The 19,858-nt window shown below is 46.9% G+C and overlaps 2 protein-coding genes across 3 annotated transcripts in view; one reads left to right on the plus strand and one right to left on the minus strand.

Annotated features, from left to right (window-relative positions):
• SMYD2 (SET and MYND domain containing 2) overlaps positions 1 to 1,645 on the plus strand; it is a 47,672-nt gene extending 46,027 nt beyond the window's left edge. Inside the window, exon 12 of the mRNA XM_045771993.2 lies at positions 1,204 to 1,645. Within this exon, the coding sequence (XP_045627949.1) occupies positions 1,204 to 1,284 (81 nt within the window). The 3' untranslated portion in view covers positions 1,285 to 1,645. The remainder of the gene's footprint in view (positions 1 to 1,203) is intronic.
• A 3,869-nt stretch (positions 1,646 to 5,514) lies between these two features.
• The window catches only part of PTPN14 (protein tyrosine phosphatase non-receptor type 14), a 173,863-nt gene continuing 159,519 nt past the window's right edge, over positions 5,515 to 19,858 (minus strand). For both annotated transcript variants that reach the window (XM_045771992.2, XM_045771990.2), the window contains exons 18-19: positions 18,743 to 18,906; positions 5,515 to 13,539 (exon numbers count right to left, since the gene is read on the minus strand). In XM_045771992.2, coding sequence (XP_045627948.1) covers positions 13,411 to 13,539; positions 18,743 to 18,906 — 293 coding nt within the window. In that variant the 3' untranslated portion in view covers positions 5,515 to 13,410. The remainder of the gene's footprint in view (positions 13,540 to 18,742; positions 18,907 to 19,858) is intronic.

Genomic DNA, 19,858 nt, shown 5'->3' on the forward strand with positions numbered 1-19,858 from the left:
TTAAACCATAGAATTCACCTAAGATAACAGACTTGTTGTCTTGGTGAATTGAGGGAAAATGGACCAGTTGGGTCACAGTTGGAAGGTACTGGTAGGTGATGAGGTTTAAGATTAGTGAAGGACACAGGAGATCTGAGCAAGGAGCGTGAGTCATGAAATGAACACAGAGGGGAGGGAGCAGGGGAGGCATTTGACACAGGACATTCCTGAAGGCTCACACTGTTCCTTGGCCTGCCTCCTGTTGGTTTGAGATCTATGAAGTGAATGGTATAAATGAAAGGATTATCCATTAGAGTCAAAGGCCATCAAAAATTCCATTTGGAGAGTGGAAATAATTTAAGTTTTTCTACCTATGAGTAATATAGTTGAATACAAATATAATATAGTTGAATATAAAAAAGCAAAATAAATTCGTACAGATAACATTTGGGATATGCTTCCTATACGCCAGACCCTATTCTAAACACTTCACGTGTACTGACACCCGAGAGGTACGCATCGTTCCTATTTTGCAGATGAGGAAAATGAGGTAGAGTGGTTCAGCGGATTGCCCACAGCTAGGAAGCGGTGGAGCCCCTGGCAGCTCTTCCTCCCTAGATTGCCCCACTGTAAAGAAGCCTTATTATAAATATGTTCTCTCCAGCTTCTGCAAATGAAACCTGCAACTACTTTTAAGTTTTTTTTTTTTTTAAAGAATATGCATTACAAGGAAAACACGCCCTTCTTGAAAGGGAAGAACGGTTTTGTCATGTCTTACAGATTCGCTGTGTAAACTAAAATCAAAATAGGTTTGATGTGAAGTTCACCGTGGACCTTTCTGTCCCAGTATCACCTGTTTACTTGGTGGAGCACAGCCGAATAATTCTATCCCTAAAGCATTTCTTACTGCAGTATCTAGAATGTCATGAAATCAATTTCTCTGTATCATTTCTTCAGCTATAGTTGAATAATGTTTTACTCAGCAGTACAGACTGGGTGACCAGTTGGTTATCAGATAATCTTGTCTCTTAAAAAAATAAAGAAAAGAAAGAAAAGAGAAAAGCCAGACTCTGGAGGAGAATGGGGCTCTGAGAGGCCGTATGTGTGCTGTGCCTCGAAGCAGAGCAGTCTGGCAGGGGTTAGGTCAGCCCGGGGTGCGGAGTGGGGGTGAGAGGGGGTGGCCTCCAGGCTCTCGACCCTTCACCTGTCTCTTGCCTCTCCCAGGCCATCGCCATCATGGAAGTGGCTCACGGCAAAGATCATCCGTACATTTCTGAGATCAAACAGGAAATTGAGAGCCACTGAAACTATGCCAACGTGTTCATTTTTATTTAAATGCTGGGGCAGAAGCCGTCAAGGATTTGAATGTTTCCAGTCGTACACACGACTCCCGCATTTCTGCAGAATCGCTGCAATGAAAACACTACTCGCCCTTAAACCGTACTCATGGCTTACCTGGAAGTTGGTCTTAATCTTTACTCTTAGTACCAAAATAATTTTTGAATGCTTTTGTTGCCCTAAGAGATAATAGCATGGTTTCATATATTATCACAGACTTTGGCCAGATTGAGTTTAAAAATGCGGTAATTTTTCCCTCCGTGCCTGTTACAACGTTCTGAACACACTGGAATGATGAGGGAGAATAAAAAGGTAGCGGTATTTGAAATTTGTCTTTTCTTCTGTCTGCGGGGAGGAGCTCACGGTGGCGGTGGGAGCTGGTCCAGGAGGGGCGGTCCCCCCCTTCTGCACTGGGGAGCGGGCGTGGGGCCGGCGGCCACTTCAGCCCACACTGGCTCTCCGGGTTCAGTGACCTTGGAGGAAGAAAGAAGGTGCGATGAAGTGACCTGAGTGCCCCACCCTGGCAGGGGACTGTGTCTGTTTTGAGTCTAGTATCTGGAATCCCCGTAACGATAAAGGTGACTTGATTTGCCTTCCCTGCTTTCCCCCCCCCCCCCCATCTGTCTGAAAGCAGAATTTCCACTCCTCATTCTGTTGATTGTTCTCATGCAGGACTCTCCTTGTTTGGAAACCCTCCAGGGTAAGCTGGAGAAGGAAAAAAAAATTTTTCCTTACCAACTCTGTGTTATTGAGCAAACACTGGTCTCGTCCCTGCGCAGCCAGCGGGAATCCGGCTTCCCAAAGCCTGGAGGGCAGCAACCTGGGCGCTGTTTGCTAGCAACCGAGGCGGAGGACCCCACAGAAGCCTGCCGGGCCGCGCCCCCGGGCCGCGCTGTTTCCTGGAGGAGGGTCCTGCGGTCCAAAGAGAGGAACTTCCCCACTGGTAATAATTAAAGCCTGCTGGAGTTGACACTTCAGTTTTCCTCCCTATTCATAAGCTGAAAGCAGCTCGAACAGCTGTAATTCTGCACGTTATCATTTCGGCCTCATCGACGCACGCGCACGTGCACACATCTCACACGTACACGTGTGTCACACGTACATGTGTGTCTCACGCACACAGTTAACTGCACACAGTGGGGATTCAGCAGGCAGAATGCATTCTCTTGTTCGGTGAAGTAGGATGAGATGCTTACTGAACACCTACTGTATGCAAACACTCTCTCTCCAAGTGCGGAGAGATGAGTAAGGCCCGGGTCCAGGCTCCAGGGAGTTTAGTGTTTGAAGAATGCAAAGTGACTCCAGCTCAGCCTAAAATAAGGTTAGACCCCCTCCACCTCTGTAGGTCTTATAAATGTTAGGAAAGTAATACTTTCTCAAAAAATGTAAACCATACTGGGAGAAAGTAAGCTGTTCTTTCCTCTTCTCCAGTCTGATTCTCCAGAGGGGACTCCCGGAAACCACGTGCTGATGTGGTCCCAGTTCTCACCATGGCCATGTAAGGTGTATATGGAAATAAATTAGAAAAACAAAGGCAGAATGGTACTAACCTATTATTTCATGATCTCGGCCTCTGACTTAACAAGATGGACCTCTTTCCATTCCAGCATTTGCAGATTTGCTTCACCCTTTTCAGAGTCAACATTGCACTGAATGTGTCATAATTTATTCATTCTATTCATGGACATGTGGTTTTTCCAGGTTGCTGTTCGTATGAACAGGGCCACAAGGCACAATCTTTGACGTTGAATTTTGCTCTCAGGTGGTAGCATTTTGGGGGCTAGATTCCTAGAATGGAATTTCAGGATCCAGTAGTGAAAACTTCCAAAATTTGAATAAATAATTTTGGCTACATTTCCGAAACTGCATGAAGTACCAAGACGATATAATATTTGTAGTATTTGTTTTCCTCTACCGTCGTAACAACGTACGGTTTGAAATTGTTTTGCCAGTCTGCCGTGTGAATTATGTTGTTTGTTATGCATTTATTAATAAGATGGGGCACTTTCTCCTGTACTTAGGAATTCCTGTTTCTTCTATGCGTCGATATTCACAGCCATTGCCGATCTTGCTACTCATGTCTCTCATAATTTTTTATCTTTTAAAGATTTTATTAGCGAGCAGGGGGAGGGGCAGGGAGAAAGGGAGACTCGGAAGCAGACTCCCCAGAGAGCCCAGAGCTTGCTGCAGGGCTTGATCTCACGACCCTGAGATCGTGCATGACCTGCGCTGAAATCAAGAGTCAGCTGTTCAACCGACTGAGCCACTCAGGCACCCCCCTCATAATAATTTGTAAGAGCTCAATGTATTTTGGGATATTAGCTCTTTGCCATGTCCTGAAAATATTTTTTCCCTGGTGGACCATTAACTTTATTTTTCAAAGCACTTGCTGTAGAAAGTTTTCATCGTTAAAAGAAAGAAAATGCTTTTCATTTTAAATGAAGAAAGGAAATAATTTTTAAAGTCTTTGCTTTACCTGGAATTATTTAGTAGGAAGAGATCCAATTGTACTCTTTAAAATTTTTAATTTCCAAAATTGCTAGCCACGATGGTGGCATCATTCATTGATTTTCCTCTGCTGATCTGAAATGGCCTCATTATCGTTCCCTTAAGATTTAGGTTTATTTCTGTATTCTCAATTATTGTGGCACTGCAAAACTTTTCGTGTCTAGTAGGGCTAGTCTTCTGTGTTCTCTTGACTTGTTCTGACCATTCGCCCACATGTAGCCCTCCATAGTCCTGGAACATCATTTGGCCAAGCCCTCTCGGCCATTCCCTCCTTCCCCACAAAAGTGCTGTTCGGTATTTATTAGAATTGCATTAGAGTGAGTGATACACAGAGCACTGACCTCTCCATAATGAGAGTCTTTCTATCCAAGAATGTGGTGAGTTTATCCATTTGTCTGGCCTCAAAATGGTTAGCTCTGTTTGTGTAGGTCCTACACATGGATCTTCATTCCTAGATTTTATGTTTTTTACAGCTGTTATGGATGAGCTCTTTTCTTCCATCATGCTTCACTGGTAAGTCAGATAACGTCTTCCCACTTGTTTTTATCAAGATGTAAAATCACAAAATACACGTATCTGATCCTGCTTGGGTCATCTCATCGCATGTCTGTGTATGTTTTCCTTATCTTCTGCTCTCTGGGTTTTCTTCTCAAAAAAATGTCCTTCCTCAGCTCTGCTAACAGTCTGGAGATAAAACAGTAACCACCAGTAGACCCGTTTGTCTCAAAATTATGTAAGACTTTTTTTCTGTTATCCAAAGAAAATAAACTGAGTCCGTGCACGCAGTCCATGAAAGAGAAAACAAATAGCGTATGTACCTCTTTCCATTCTGCTTCTCTCCATTTCCAGCGGTACTTTGTTATCATTTTTTTAACGTTATGCAGTTTTTCTTTCAAGACCTGTAATTTTGCTGTTGCCCCCGTCAGCACAGACACAGAATTATTTCTCTGTTTAAAGAGATGTGCTTGCCATTCTCTCTCATCCCAGAGTGGCTCATGGTCTTCTTTCACACAGTGTGATATATGCTGGGACCTCGGTGGTAGACTCTTCGTGGAGTGACGGGGGTAAATGGGGTAACACAAGCGAGTCTGTCGCCCTGTTACTCGTGAAAGACACAAACTGTCCACCCTCATCACCAGGGGTTCGCTGTGGATGTCTCGGGTGCTGATGTGCTGAAAATATGGGCCGGGCAGCCTTCTTAAAACCTGGACAGGAGCTGTTGAAGGACAAACCGAGAATCTGGGTGTCCCGGAGCAGCCCGGGGGCTGCCACTTCCACGTGGACAGTCTGGAGTCTGAGGAAGTGACCGCTGGGGGAAGGAACTTGACGCTTGGTCAGGGTTATCCCGGCGCTGGTGGGAAAGATCTCTTTCTGTGTATTCTTCACTCCAGGTGACCACCCTTGTCAGGTTTGGGCAGGTTTGTGTGTGTGTGTGTGTGTGTGTGTGTGTGTGTGTGTGTGTTTAAACCATGACCACTCTGGAAATTTCAGACGAATTCTTCAGTATGATCAAGTTATACAGGAATGAAAAGTGGGTAGAAATAAACGGGCTTTAAAATAGTGGAAAAGCAGATTTTACCAGGCACTTTTGCCTATGAAAATAATCCTAAAAGAAAAGGATGTAGGTGCTTGCATCTAATGCAAACATGTATGGCACAGAAGAGAGAAGATTCAACTGTTTTCTCCAGGAAAAAAAAAAAAAAGGTTTATTGCTTATGGAAGTCAATAGATATCTTTTACAAAAAAAGTTAGAATAAAGATCTCACATTTGTAAAGGTACATATGAAACATTTTACAGCAAGGACAAGGACGGTGAGAACACAAACAATACTCAACTGGGACCTCTATCTAAAGACTTTATAAAAACAGGAAACAGTGCAAAAAATACTGTCAAAAGTCAGATTTACACACCTCATAATTGTGTATAAAACTGGCAAGCATAAGCTTATTTACTGATATAAAAAAGCACATAGAAAAAAGCATGCATAGTTTTATTTAAGGCTTTTAATATTAAATTGAGAGGGCATCTATACCGAATTAAAGTTGCCATGAATATTAATATATCACTCCCTGACGTAGGGAATGTCCTATAAACTTCTCACTCCCTCTCTCCCCTTACAATCCCTGTTTGTAGTAAAGAGACTGGATTTGCGTCTTGCAAGGTAGCAAGCAGCTACCAAGGGGAGCAGATGGGTGTTGTCAGGAGCCCCAGTCCCAACCTGGAATGCGTGTCTCACAGCAACATCATAGGGGTTACGTTTCCAGGTCAGCTCACAACAGCCAGCCTCCTGGGGCTGACCCATCCCCACATTTCAGCTCTGTTAGAAGTCCAAAGGCTTCTGTGGGCTGACCTAAGAACCTCAAGAACAAACTGGTGTCTAAGCTGGGGACCTGTCCGCACATTGTATCAAAAGGAGACCTATGAAATGCCAGTTGTTTTAAATGATGCCACAATTCACAACATATTATAAAAACACAGACAAGGAAAGCATCAAAATACTGAGTTAGGTAACAACAAGAAGTCCAGTGAAACGAACTAGATAGGCCTACTTGATGTAATACGAAGTATATAAGGTTATATTTTTAAATAGTCATCTGCATGTGTAAACTGTCTTCGTCTTCCCATTCAAGAACCCTCAAGCATGTCAGCTATGGAAGGAACAAAGGACAGACACAGGGAATCATCTCTGATGAAGAGTAACCTTACTTTTAAAAGGGGATATGGTTAATAGATTTTTAAGATTCCAGACTGGCAAGAAAGTTTAGTCAAAGGTAAACGGCAGTAACATTTTACAATGTTCACGCTGAAAAGAAACAAAAGGCTCTGAATTACAGCTTTGGGTTCCCTGCTGAAGGTAGTTATTAGCTGACACCGTAGTTGAGGGAGGAGGGAGGACCCTGAGAAATGTGGAGAACACCAGGCATCCCCGCTCTGAGAGCTATCCCGACTCAGAGCAGGATTCCTGAGATTTTAGCAAAAACGGTTCCACCCCCAAGGCACAAAAAGACCCCACCCCACTCTTTTCAGCTTTCTCCTGGAAACCTGCGGTCAGGTGAGAAGGCATCTGGGTTTCCTGGAAGGAGGAGGCCGGGGAGAAGCAACGGGATGAGGTACACAGGGGCCGAACCGCGTATCCTGCCGCTGCCCGGACAACCGAGAACTGATCACCAGAGAACCTGTCCGAGCTCCTGGCGAGCCCCTGCTGCGCCAGATTGGGCCCCTGGGTGGGGGGGGGGGCACCAGAGGAAACGGGTCAGGAGGAGGAAGCTCGACACAAAGGAACCCGACCACACACGTCACTCTGCCAAATGCAGCCACTGGGAACGCATGGAAGTCCATCTGGAAGAAACAAAGTACCTACTGCTAACAATCGCCTTAAACGGGACTGACCATCAGACCCACCATTCCCTCCAGCACCGAGGCAAGCCCGTGTCCACCGGGGAAAACAGGAGCAAAGGGCAGCGTCTTGGTTGCTGACAATGTTCTAGCTATTTTTTTTTTTTTTAATAATTTACTTGAGAGCGTGCGAGAGGGAGAGCATGAGTGGGGTGAGGGGCAGAGGCAGAGGGAGATGCCCTGCTGAGCAGGGAGCCCCACACGGGGCTCGATCCCAGGACCCTGGGATCATGACCTGAGCTGAAGGCAGACACTTAACCGACTGAGCCACCCAGGCGCCCCGCTATTTTTCATTCTTTCTGATTCTTTCCATTTGCCAGATCTTGTTCCTTCAAACTCAATAAGCTTTAAAAAAATTAAAATTAGATTTCCTAATTATGTAACTTAGAGTGGCTTAAGAGTGATTCTCCACGACCAGACTGAATTATTTTGTAGGCGTTGTGCCAAAAGGGTAGGGAAAGGAAAGACAAAGTGTGAGCGGAGCCATAAAGCAAATGAAAAACAAGGAGAGGTCAGCAGAGCCCTGAGCGAGGTGCTCTTGAAATGAAGGGGGCGATGTCACCAAACCATCCTGCCCATGCCCCCCAGTCAGATGAGGAATGATTGCAGTCGCTGTACTGATGTCCTCGCCGTTTCTGTGCCCCAGTTATAACCATGATCTACCATCAACAGGAACACCGTTGGCAACTGCCCTGGGACAGCAGGAGAGAAAGGACGGCGATGCGCAGGAGCTGGGGCTGCGAAAGCCGGGGCCGGGGGCCGAGGCCAGGGTGGGTGAGCAGACCCCTCTGCTAGTAAGGTGGCACAGAAGGGCGCAGCTGCCAGCAGGCAAGGGATGACGGCACACCCAGGCACGCATGTGAATCCCTGACCTTCAGCGAGCTCTGCCGAGAGCCAGGCTGAGACAGATCCCAACCCTGCAGCACCGGGCTTTCTTGGGGCTGCCACCTGGTGGTCCTTGCCATCCCTCTGGCCTTACAGAGAGGGAAGCAGAAAGCGGAGACGTTCCAGAGTTCAGAAAATTGTGAATCAACATATTTTTTTGATAGCAACTTTTTAGGGCTGCTCCAAAACGCCCTCCCTCTTCCTCTTCCCGTTTAGAACTTCCCTGGGCAGGCTTATGGCATCTTTGGGAAAGAATGATCCGGATGGCTCCAAGCAGTGTGGAAGAAACAGGGACTTTCTACACATGCTTTTCATGGCCAGGCTGCACATCAGCTCTTGCCCTCCTGCCTTGTAACAAAATGTCCTTGAATTTGTTTTTAAAATAGAAGGGCTGACCACGGCTCTGCACAGCAGGAACTGAGGCACACCCTCCCACTTCACCGCACGGAACAACAATGAACTCTCCGCTCTTACGCAATCGATGGTGCCAGATACGCAATCTGCCAGGCGCAAGGACATTTTAATAGGGAACATTTTAGTCTGACCTTGCAGAAGACGCAGTTACATTAAGCTGGGAGATAAGAAAGGTAGTCAGCAGAATACAAATGCTCACCCACCTGAGTTTATAACCCAAATGCGAAATGTGAGCACAGGCAGGATAAAGGCTGTGTAATACTTGGCTGGCTGCTTTTACGGGATCCCATGAATAACAGCGACTGTTGGGGCAACACATGTGGACAGATTTGATTGGTTATACCCTCACATCTCTCCCGGGCTTGTTGCTGTTACTTTAAAAAAATGCATCCCTAAGGTCTTTTGCCCCAAGATGTCTCAGGAGCTGAGGTGAAGACAAGAACCACTCTGTTTTTTGCACGGCATCCAAGGGAAGTTTCAAATGTAATTTAACATCTTAGAGATTTCCACCCTATAGGGCCAACTAAGATTATTTCCATCCTATAGGGCCAACTAATTTGTCATCCATAACGCTGTAGGCCGCTGGAAAATTTGTGCAGTGTCCGTGGAAAACCCAAATTTCTCCATCTGGAAGCAGTACTGGATGAGTGGATACTTTGTTCACAAAAAGAAATCACTGAATAAGACCCTGATGTGCAGCTGATAAAATATGCAGAAATAAAATGAAATAGCAGAAGAGTCTCGTAAAATGTGAGGATCAAGAGAATTCCCCACACAGGGCCACCTAAAGATCCCCAAAGCGATTACTCGGTACTTCTGGAAATTTCCTCCTTTAGGACCCCCAAGAGTTATTGCCAAGATGGAGGCAGAATGAGGAACATAGTAACCATAACATGGGTCTGACCCAATCCTGTCCCTTGTGTCTCAGCCCCCTGGCACGTATCTCAGACTAACTACCCCCGCGACTCCCCCCACTTCAAAGTGATGGACACATCATCCCAAAAAGAAAGTCAATAGCTATACCTGCTTTCACCATCAAACACATCACTGGAAGTGGAGGAATGAGATTCAAAAGCACATTTTGCTTTCCGGCCAAGGACACCTTTTGGCCCACACACCATATGCCGTCACCACTGGCCTAAGGTCAGCTAACACAGACTGTACGTCAAAAAAAGATGGCAGCTGAAACCCCCATAGTGATGTGCCTGATGGCCAACCCCGCCTATGAGAACATACTAACATCTAGGTGTACTAACCTCTCTGCAAAGACCGACTTCCCAGCCCCAGGAGGTGACCCATTCACCGAGTGCAAAGCTCATTAGGGTTAAGGCCAAGCTGCCCATTTCACATGCTTCATATTCGTTAGTACTTGTGTGGGAAAATGGCATATGGTGTGTAGGACCCCTACTATATCAGGGCGAAGAAAAATATTGTAGAGATTAGGTTGATTCATGTGAATTTTCTGTCATTGTAACAAAAAATGGTCCAGCTATTGTCAATTTCCTATGGTCAACCTGTCATTAAGCTGAAAAGATGAGAGAAGTAGGCAGCTGGGTAAAAATGCTGACCTCCTGAACCCCCTGGAGTTTAAAACTGAATCTCAAAAGCTAAAAGTAGACAAGATAAAGGATAAATTGAGTATTGGGGAAGCCAGTGGTCAGGTCCCACAGGAACCCTTTCGACAGAGCCCACAAAGGCCCTCTGACCAGGCTGGTGGAAGAAGGGGCTGGAGATGGCCACTTGAGTCTCAGGCAAGCAATGAGAGATAAATCATAGAAAAAAGATTAGTTCCTCTTCTTAATGTAAATCTAGGATCACACAGTTTGTAAAAGTCAAACTCTGTCCATTTAAGCTCCTTGGAAGCACAGTGCTCAAAATAGTTCACGTGGATCTGCTTTCCCCTTAGCCCATCCTCCTGTTCCTCTCTCACTGGGAAGAGGAGCTCACTCCTCTTCCCTCTCCTGCAAAGAAATCAATGTTTGACATCCCTCTCTAATGTAGCCAAGTCCTCTTTTACCTCCTATCCAAGGAAAGAGGTGTGTGTAAACATAAATGCTACCGGAGGTGGTGTCTCCTTAGAGCCCAAGGGGCCGATAAGCTCAGCGGGCCACGGCTCAGCTTTGCCAACAAGCTCAGCTCAGCTCTGCTCAAGGATGAAGACATCAGACTCAGCCCCCACCATCCAGGGACCACAGGAAACAAGGACAAACGCTGGGTCCCTGTGCCCAAATGAGTGCACATCACAGAAACAAAACATTTCAACTGGAAAACTTCAAAACCAGAGGCCCCAAAGTGTTGAATGGCTTTGCTGCGAGAGGATATCTCTTTCTTTTTCTCCCCCTCTATTTTAATTTTCTCTCTTCAAATCCAAACAGAAAACAATAGACCCCGACAGCTCCAGCTTCAGACTTGATACATCATCAGGAACTCATTCCAAAAGCTCTAACTAGATAACTAATTTAATACACTTTGCTTCAAGGTTTATTCCTTGGCTTGCTTCCCAGATAGAAAGCATCTCTGGGCAATTATTATGCAGATGCCACGAGAAGGACTTTCGATGCCTGCTGTTAATTTCACAGGAGCTGTGCTGGCACTGGCTGGAGATGGGGAAAAGGAATGCAAAATGCACGACAGAAGCAAACACATTTGTTTTTAAAAATGAAATATGTGGAGTCACTTTTAAGTGGTTTCCTTTGGGTTTCGCTAGAAACTCTCGCTGGGCAATCGGACAGCAAACCTACGTCCTCCCTGAGTTGTGCGCACGAACAACTCCCGTAGCACAAAGTGACAACGGCGGACAGGTTGACAGGAAGAGCATGTGTGATGAGCTCAAAGAGACAGTGGCTTTACATGCTGCCCACATGGGACTCGGTTTTCACAGCGCCCACGCTGGGGCCTACGAGACGAAGGAGAAATACTGATGTGGTTCATCAGATAAGCCGGTAACCGCAGACCAACTGTGACAACATCCCCGACAGCAGACTGTCCCAAGGATGGGAAAGTGTCTAAGGAAGGGACACAGGTACCTCTTTGCCTGTCAACGATCCAAGTTCTGGGCATCTCCAGGTGAGGGTGATGAGCTCTGCGCCACTGAAAATACAGGTCATACTCATGGTTTTCTTTTCCAGAACACATACCTAAATTCCAGAATCTCAACAGCTTAATTAAGTTACCCTCCCTGACTGATTCCTTCAGGCTTCGGAGTAGAAGGGAGGAGGCCCTTCATCACCAGATACTCTGAGTCTAAATGCGAGAACCACCACCACAACCCCTGGCCAGATGTGAAACTGAGTGGATCACCATTCCAAAGTAGTTCACCGGGAATCCACTTCCACACCCCGCTGTGGCCGCGTGGTCACCGGATGTCACACAGGCTCGCTCTTTCTGGCTGACCTGATGCCATTCTTTCGTAACATTTTCAGCTCAGGAAGAACAAAACAAAGCAAGAAGGCAGCAGTGGAGAAAGGCATAAGGGAACACCCACGAATGTCAATTCAAAGGACAAAACCATGGTTTAAAAGTTGTGTTCAAGAACTAGACAGGAGAGAGGAAAAGTCCTACAATTCAGGAAGGGGCAAAAGGTGTGGAGTAGGACTGACCTAAGAAATTCAGGACAATGACCAGCGTAGGCTCAGGAAGAGACACAGAAGTGAGCTGCAAAGCGCCCGGAGAGGGGGGTGCACAGAGAACAGGAAAGCAGTGAAGGGTTTCGTCCGAGACAAATCCCCGCATCTTGCATCCAGTGGCCAAAATTTGGATGACAGGGTCCTGAGTGGCCTTAGTGCTGCTCTTGCAGGCTGAAGCCTGCAGTGAGGGCCGCACAGCTGGGAGGGGGCTCACACTCGGAGTGGTTCCCAGCCAGGGCCCCGCCACCTGAGTGCCAAACAGCCCCATCAATCAGCTTTCCCAACTGTTCCCTTACAACCTTTCCAGTGACGCGGTGACTGATGGAAAGGCAGAATGTACCCAGCACTTCGACCTTCAGGCCCCTGTCCAGCATACACATCCTATTTAAATAAGAAATGATATCGAGGGCCTGCCCGTCTCCTTTCTCTTCCCACTCTGGTCCATTATCTTCTCTCTAATCAGGCAGGCGGCCTAGCTGCACAGATGGCCTGGCCCGGAGCCTCAAAGACCACCAGAATGGGGCCCACTGAGCAAACAGGGAGCAGGAGCAAATGCTGAGAGTACAGTCCCCGACAGGGAACACAGGCTCCAGAGGCCAAAAGGAGTGTTGAGAAAGGTGTAATACAGAGCTCCTCGTTCAGCCTGGGTGATGGCTATTCCTGTCCTTAACTCAAGCTGCTGAGGATGAGGGCAGAAAGGAGGAAGGGAGGCCACTGGCCATCAAGGCTCATGAGTCCCCAAATATGAGAGAATAGTGTTTTTGTTGTTATTTTTTCCTTCAGGGAAGGGCCTTGGCCCTTACCTTTTTATTTTAGAATGAATTCATTTTCTTGCCATCTTTGATTTGGACATGAGCGATCAGGCTGATGAATTTCAGGGTCAGTTACTAATCTGGCTGCAACTTCACTAGAGATGTGTTCCCTTTATGCCTCTGTCCCCCAAATGATCCACCAGGCAACCTTCCCTACGGACATATTTACAATGCAGATCAGTCAAAATATGGTTCAAATGAAAAGCACTCTATTATTGTGAAAACTGAAATTACAATGATTCACAAAAGTTATCCAAAAGGGGAAAAATAAATTATCTCATATAAAATAATATACGATGTTTCCGAATACTCTTGGCTCCTGTCTTCAGGGAGCCCATGACCTGCCTGCTCTGGCCATCTGCACCCTGCTCGGGGAGCAGATGTTGTCTGGAGGCCCCTCCCCAACTGCACGATGGAGCTGGGCCCCTCTTCCAGGAGCTGGGGCGGGGGGTTAAATGAGTCTGGAGTTCTGGAGGAACTGGATGAGGACTTGGTAGACGAACTTGTACTGAGCGATGGTCTGGATCATGAACATCCTCTGCTCCCTGAGGAGCCGCAGCATTATGGGCACTTCCACCTTCTGCAAGAAAAGAGAAGAAGCACAAGATCCTGAGATGAGGAGCTGCCCTTGGGTCCTTCCTCATTCCCTCATCTGGGAAGCGTTTGCTCACTGCCCATTTGTAGGTACAAGAGAAAGCCAAGGGCTCGGCCCCTCTAGGGTTTCCCGATCAAAGACCTCCTACCAGCACCTGGAGAATCTGGTGGTCACGTGCCACTGGCACTGGTGTGATGCTTTTAATACACACCCGCCTGTTCGAGAAAACCCAGAGGCTGCAGTTTCTTACACCGGACTGGTACTCTCAACTCCACCAGGACTCAGCAGTAGGATTTAAGACCTCTGGGGTCTTAGTTTCTTCATTTGTACAATAAGAATAGTGACGCTTTCCTCCAACAACCGCGTGGCCTTGCCCAGGTCAGCCACACTTCCTCAGCAAGAGCAGCGGGCGATCCGTAGTACCCGCCTCATGGGATCCAACAATGAGATGCAGGTGAAGCACTGAGCACAGTGTCCGGCACACACCGGGTTCTTAATAAAGACTACTCATTAATATTGATGAACCGGGAACAATCATACCTATCCTGCTGCCTCCCGGGATCATGGTCATTATCAAGTGAGATAATTTATGGGGAAACCTTTAAAACACAAGTACAATCTCTGAACACAGTCATGTTGGTTGGTTGGTTGGTTGGCTGGTTGATTTTTTATTCAGTTGGTCCTTCTGTTTTTATCTCTACCCTTCACACCCAAGTTCAGAAATACTACCAATTCAAATGTTTGGGGTCTTCTCCAGGAGAACTGGGCTGCTTCTCGCAGCTTTTCTTTGCTGGGTTTTTTTAAGTTTTTATTTAAATTCCAGTTACTTAACATACAGTGTAATGTTAGCTTCAGGTGTACAATAGAGATTCAGCACTTCATACCACACCCCAGTGCCCATCACAACAGTCATACTTAGAGTGAAAAACTTTCATTAAAAGTAGCTCCTATTTTAAATGAGACTGCCTGTGTGTCAATTCGTTGAGAATACAGAAGCAGCTTCAAGGAAGGGAATTAACATGGCGAACCGTCGGAGTCGGAGCGGACCAAGAGGCTCAGTCAAGTCGTTTCCATCCTCCTGGACCAGTCAGAGCAGAAGTATCATGGCGTCGGCAAAGCCAGCATGGCCTCAGCACACTGCCCCTACTCTGCGAGCTCTGCCCCCAGGAAACAAACTCAGCTGTGTGTCTTTACTTTTACGAGTCATTTCAGCTACTTCCAAACGTTGTGTCGCTATGACACAGGACACGCCAGCCTGATTGGTTGCTCTTCTCCAAAAACAGTTAAATAATGCACACCACAGATTTAAAGTCCCCAGTAATCAGGAAAGAGAAAAAGGCACATGAATCCTCAAATTGTTAGTCAAAATACACAGCCTATAGCATAAGCTTCGAACTAGGGGGTCTCTGCCTACGTGATACTCCAAGGTAACTGACACCGTGACGCAGAGCCCACAGGCACCTGCTAGCGAACTGATGTAAGAGCCTAATGCTCGATGAGCAGTACTGAGTTGGGCGCTGAAGATACAAGGACAGATTAAAGCTGCTTCTCCCCCATTCCCGTCAAGGGTCTGGCAGGGAGGCAGGGTCACACAGAAGTGAAGAGCGCAGGCTCGGGTCAGGCTTCATCTGCCAAACCCGGCCTTCACACTTCCTGGCTGTGGGACAGCGATGTGTCCCTTCATCTACTTGTGCCTCAGAATCTCTTTGTCACACAAGGGCGTCACCAGGACCTCTCTCATCGGGTTACTGGGAAGGCTACTTGAGTTGTACGGCTCCTAGAATGGTCTTGGCACGTGGTGAACATTCACTATAGGTTGGTGGTTGTTACTGTAATATTGTCACTGTGTCATCACCCCTTCCACCTCCGCCACTTCCATCACCATCATCTCCTACACCACCGTCATCTCCTGCACCATCATCACACCCACCGCCTCTACCTCCACCACCCCCAGCCCCACCCACCATCATGGTCATTACCATCTTAGAGCCTGCAAGAGCAGCCCTGAAGACAGTATATTATCTGATAAGCGGCAGTCTAGAGACAAGACAAAGTTCCCCCTGGTAATCAATGAGAATCCTCGTTACCTTGAAGATTCACTCCCAGAGTCTCTGCTGTCCACTGTCCCTAACCCCAAGGAATCACGCAGCAGCTGGTGTTTGCTCAGTCTTGTCTAGAAGGCATTTTCTCCTCTCTACTCCACAAAGAAGGGATAACTTCCTCAGAAAAGCAGCAAGATAAGACATCTCATTATTTGGCTAGTGAGAACCGAACCTTTTATAATGAGCTAATCTAGGACAGAGAGCTAAATCGAGGGGGAGGGGCGGCAGGCAAAGGAGAGTATCACAAACCATAAAACTAGTGCTTCCTTAAAAAAAAAAAAAAAAAAAGTATAGGCATTAAAATGTCAAGCTAACATCCAGTGACCCAAAGTGGTGGGCTGCGAAGAGTTTTGTCAGAGTAGCCTGGGAGGTCCCTCCCACCCTCACCTCACAGCTACCTAACCGGACTGCATCATCTTTATCCCAGGAAAAAGAAAAGGCATTTCACTGACAAAACTAAAACTGTACGGATTACAGACTAAAATATAAAGTTTGCTAAATCCAGAAGCCATGTTAAGAAGGCAGGGATGTTTAAAGAGGAAAAAAACGGAACACACAATTTCACATTTATTTGTCAAAATCTTTGCTTAGGAAACAAACAAGCTGAACATGTTCCCCTCTTCTCTTGAAATAAGGGTTTGGGTCCTACTAGCCAGGCCTGAAGCAGAACAAAGTAGAAAACTTTTTTCTCCCTAACCATCTACCAAGAGCAGCGATGGGAAATGGGGCAGATAAGGCTGGCTACATTTGTGCTAGGGAAAGGGAAGTGAACAATATGAGTCATCTTGCTATCTTTGAATATCAATGGGAACAGAAGTCCTTTTTGGACTGACCGTGTTCCAGCAAAGAATGTTCTGGCGTGCAACTGGGCATTGAGGAAATCCACTGTGTTTGGACACACTGTAGAGAATTTAATCACCCTGAGCCCTCCCCAAGTCCATGCAAGGCCCTAATGGCTGAATCCCTCACTCAGTACCACACTGGCTCAGACATGGGCTGTTTATGTTCTACTGGGCCAGTAACATCTGGTGGCCAGTGAGCCTTCATGTTATCACATTACTGAGGCTCAGCTTTTGATGGGTCTCCAAAGAGCTCAGAACAGAACCATCTTTCATGTCAGACAAGACGGACAGAAGGAGCAGTAGGTGGGCAGAGGAAGAGTTCACAAGGAATGGAGAACACAAGGGGACTGTGGGGAAGACAGTGACACACGGGGGTGATAAGATGGCTAAGTGGGGAGGGGATGACGATAGGCCCTTTCTCCTCCTCTGGAGCCCACTGGTGTCTCTGGAGGAACTTGGATATACTCAGGTCATACATACCCTGATTCTACTTTCTCTTTTCCCATCTCCCCAGCACTGAGTCACTTTGGAACTCAGTGTGGCAAGCTATTCAGTCTCCTAGACCCTTCTAGAGACTTCTAGAAGGGACAGGGGAGCAAATAATCAAGAAATCTCATGATGTGAGACAAAAGGATAAAAACTCACAGAAGATGACCAAATTCCTGTTAGGTAGTCTCAGCTAATTCTGCAATGGGCATTTTGCTCATCAACAGAATGTTTGTTTTTAAAAAGAGGCCACTTTTGGTATAACCCTGATTCTACTTTTTTTTTTTTTTTAGAGATTTACTTCATTTAGAGAGAGAGCATGCGAGCAGGGTGGGGCAGAGGAAGAGGGAGAGAGAAAGAAGCAGACTCCCCGCTAAGCGCGGAGCTTGATTCCATGACCCCGAGATCCTGCCCTGAGCTGAAACCAAGAGTCGGACGCCCAACCGACTGAGCCACCCAGGTGCCCCATGGATGCTACTTTTTAGTAGCACCTACATATATATGGATTCAAAGTTTCCAAAAGGAGCTTTGTATAGGCAGAGTTTAAAAATCCTTTGAACATGTCCAAACTTGGTATTTATTGTTTTCCTAGAAGTTTCAATATAAGAAATTTCGTAGGGCAATATTTAATCTGATTTTCAAACCACTGGTACTATGGCGTAAACACGAAGATTGTATCAATTCTTTCACAGAACGTGCACTGTCACATTCCCTAATTTAACAACTAATGAGCCACTTCCAAAGTTTCCTTGGATTCTCCGAGCGGTGTAGTCTGGGAACAGAACAAGAACCAATGGCACTTGGCATCTGCCGGCAGAGGGAAGACAGGAAAGAACTCGGGACCGGGAGGTAGAAGGCCTCACTTCTCACCTTAGCACCACTGCTTGAGAGCCATGTGGCACGGAACAAGTCACTAAGTTGTTTCTGGGCCTCAGTTTCCAATTCTGTAAAACAGGACGACTGACACGTGCCTGGCTTCCCTACACGGCTGCTCTGAAGACCCCCAACTAAGAACATCAACAAAATCAGCAAAGCCATCTGAAACCCCCGAAGACCCGTGTGAACAGAAGGCAGAAGAATGGGTCTTCGGCCTTGGATTTGATTTGATCTCATCGCCGTGAAATCAAAAGCCCCTCTATACGAGTCCCTGACTCGAGCAGCAGTCTCAGCCGCAGCCCACTCTGGTGGGGAGGAGAGCGAGGTGCCCAGCCTTGAGCAAGGGCAGGCCATGTCTGTGCGCTCAGGTTCTCTACCCTGCTGCGCCACCCCACTGCCGGTCCAGACGAGAGCAAGCCACCCTCCAAATGAAACCTCTCTCTGCAGAATGAAAGACAGGGATCAACTACACACATTTTCACATAGGATTTCGGCCAAAACACTTCCCAGAAACGCAAGTCGCCTCTAGACTCCCGGTGACCAGATCACCACCGTGGACGATGACCCACAATAAAACCAGACCGGCTGCAAAACACCACAGACTTCTGGAAGCACATGTGATGCAGATCAGACTTTCTCCATGTTTCCTGTCTCACACTTTCATCTCTTTCTCCTGTGTGCTGTCTGCGTGTCTACACGGAGCGGAGAAAGGCGAAAGATAAGAAAGGCTGTAAATGTCAGAGGCCAATCATGGATCTGGAAAACTCTAGTCAGAAGACAGGAAATGAAGCCCTGGAAATGAAAAGGGCCCAGGGGCAGGTCTGGCTGCGGTGTAGACTGGTCCCCAAGGTGGAGTATTCAGGAAAGCCTTGAATGACTCACTTCATTATGCTCCAGGCAGTAGATCATCAGCTCGGAAAGAATGACCACGCCGGTCCGCCCCACCCCGGCGCTGCAGTGGACGACGATCGGGGGGTGCAGGCTCCTGGTACCTTCTAGCATGCTGTTGGTGTGGCGACGGACCGACTGGATCTCCTCCAAGTAGGCTGCAAGACACAGTGCAAATCCCGTCACCAAAGTCCTGCATGGCTTTGCATACGAGGAGGAGGAGGGGGAGGAAAAAAACCAAGGGTGAATCTTTTTCTTTCTTTTTTCTTTTTTAAGTGACAATAATTTACAGTTCTTACAAGACACTAATTATTTGGCTGGTACCCGCCATACAGTCCTGGATCCAGAAAGGACCAGCTGGGAGTCAATTAGTCCACGGGAGAATTTGTTCTTTAAATTAAATAGTTCTTTTTTAAAAATTAAATTCTGTTTTCCCCTCCGCAAATCCCAAAGTCCCCCAAGCAGATGATTCTCGACATTACTTACAGCAATTCCTACTATTAACAGACTGGGATCAGAACACCAGCTAGGTCCCCTTGAAACGCCCGCCTGTCAGAGCCAATTTCTGGTGGAAAGAGCATCCATCTGCCCCATCCTCCTTCCCCTCACTGAATGAGTGAATGTCAACTGAGGCTTGACTTTGTTTTTAGATTTAAAAATAGACTTGCGGGGGGGAGCCCTGCTTCTCAGCTTAGATTCCACGTGGTTACGTTAGCAGCTCAAGATGAGCCCTCCCCTTTCTGGAGGCGACGTGTGTGTGGAGTGGAGGGGTCCTGTCACCTCCTGCATCCCTCCTGACATCTGCCCGGCTCGGCAGGGCTGTGTGGGGGTCTGCTCACTATTCCAATGGGGCACGAATGAAAAATTACAGCAGCACAAGCCTTAACGACTTCTCTTGTTCATGGTCATGAAAAAAAGGAAAAGTCTATAAAATTGTAATCCTCATACAGTCCAAGGACCGGACAAAGGCAATTAGTAACAGAGATTTTATAGTAGCTAGCTCAGGGGAGAGAACGATTTGAAGGCTCTTGATACTCAGAAAACCTCATCCCAACGCAGCACTGTAAACAAGACTGCGGAAGCGCTCGAATTGTTGGAGAGAAAAAAAAA

Source organism: Ursus americanus, chromosome 2 (assembly GCF_024610735.1).
Source record: "Ursus americanus isolate L20-20 chromosome 2, mUrsAme1.1.p, whole genome shotgun sequence".
Taxonomy (NCBI): domain Eukaryota; kingdom Metazoa; phylum Chordata; class Mammalia; order Carnivora; family Ursidae; genus Ursus; species Ursus americanus.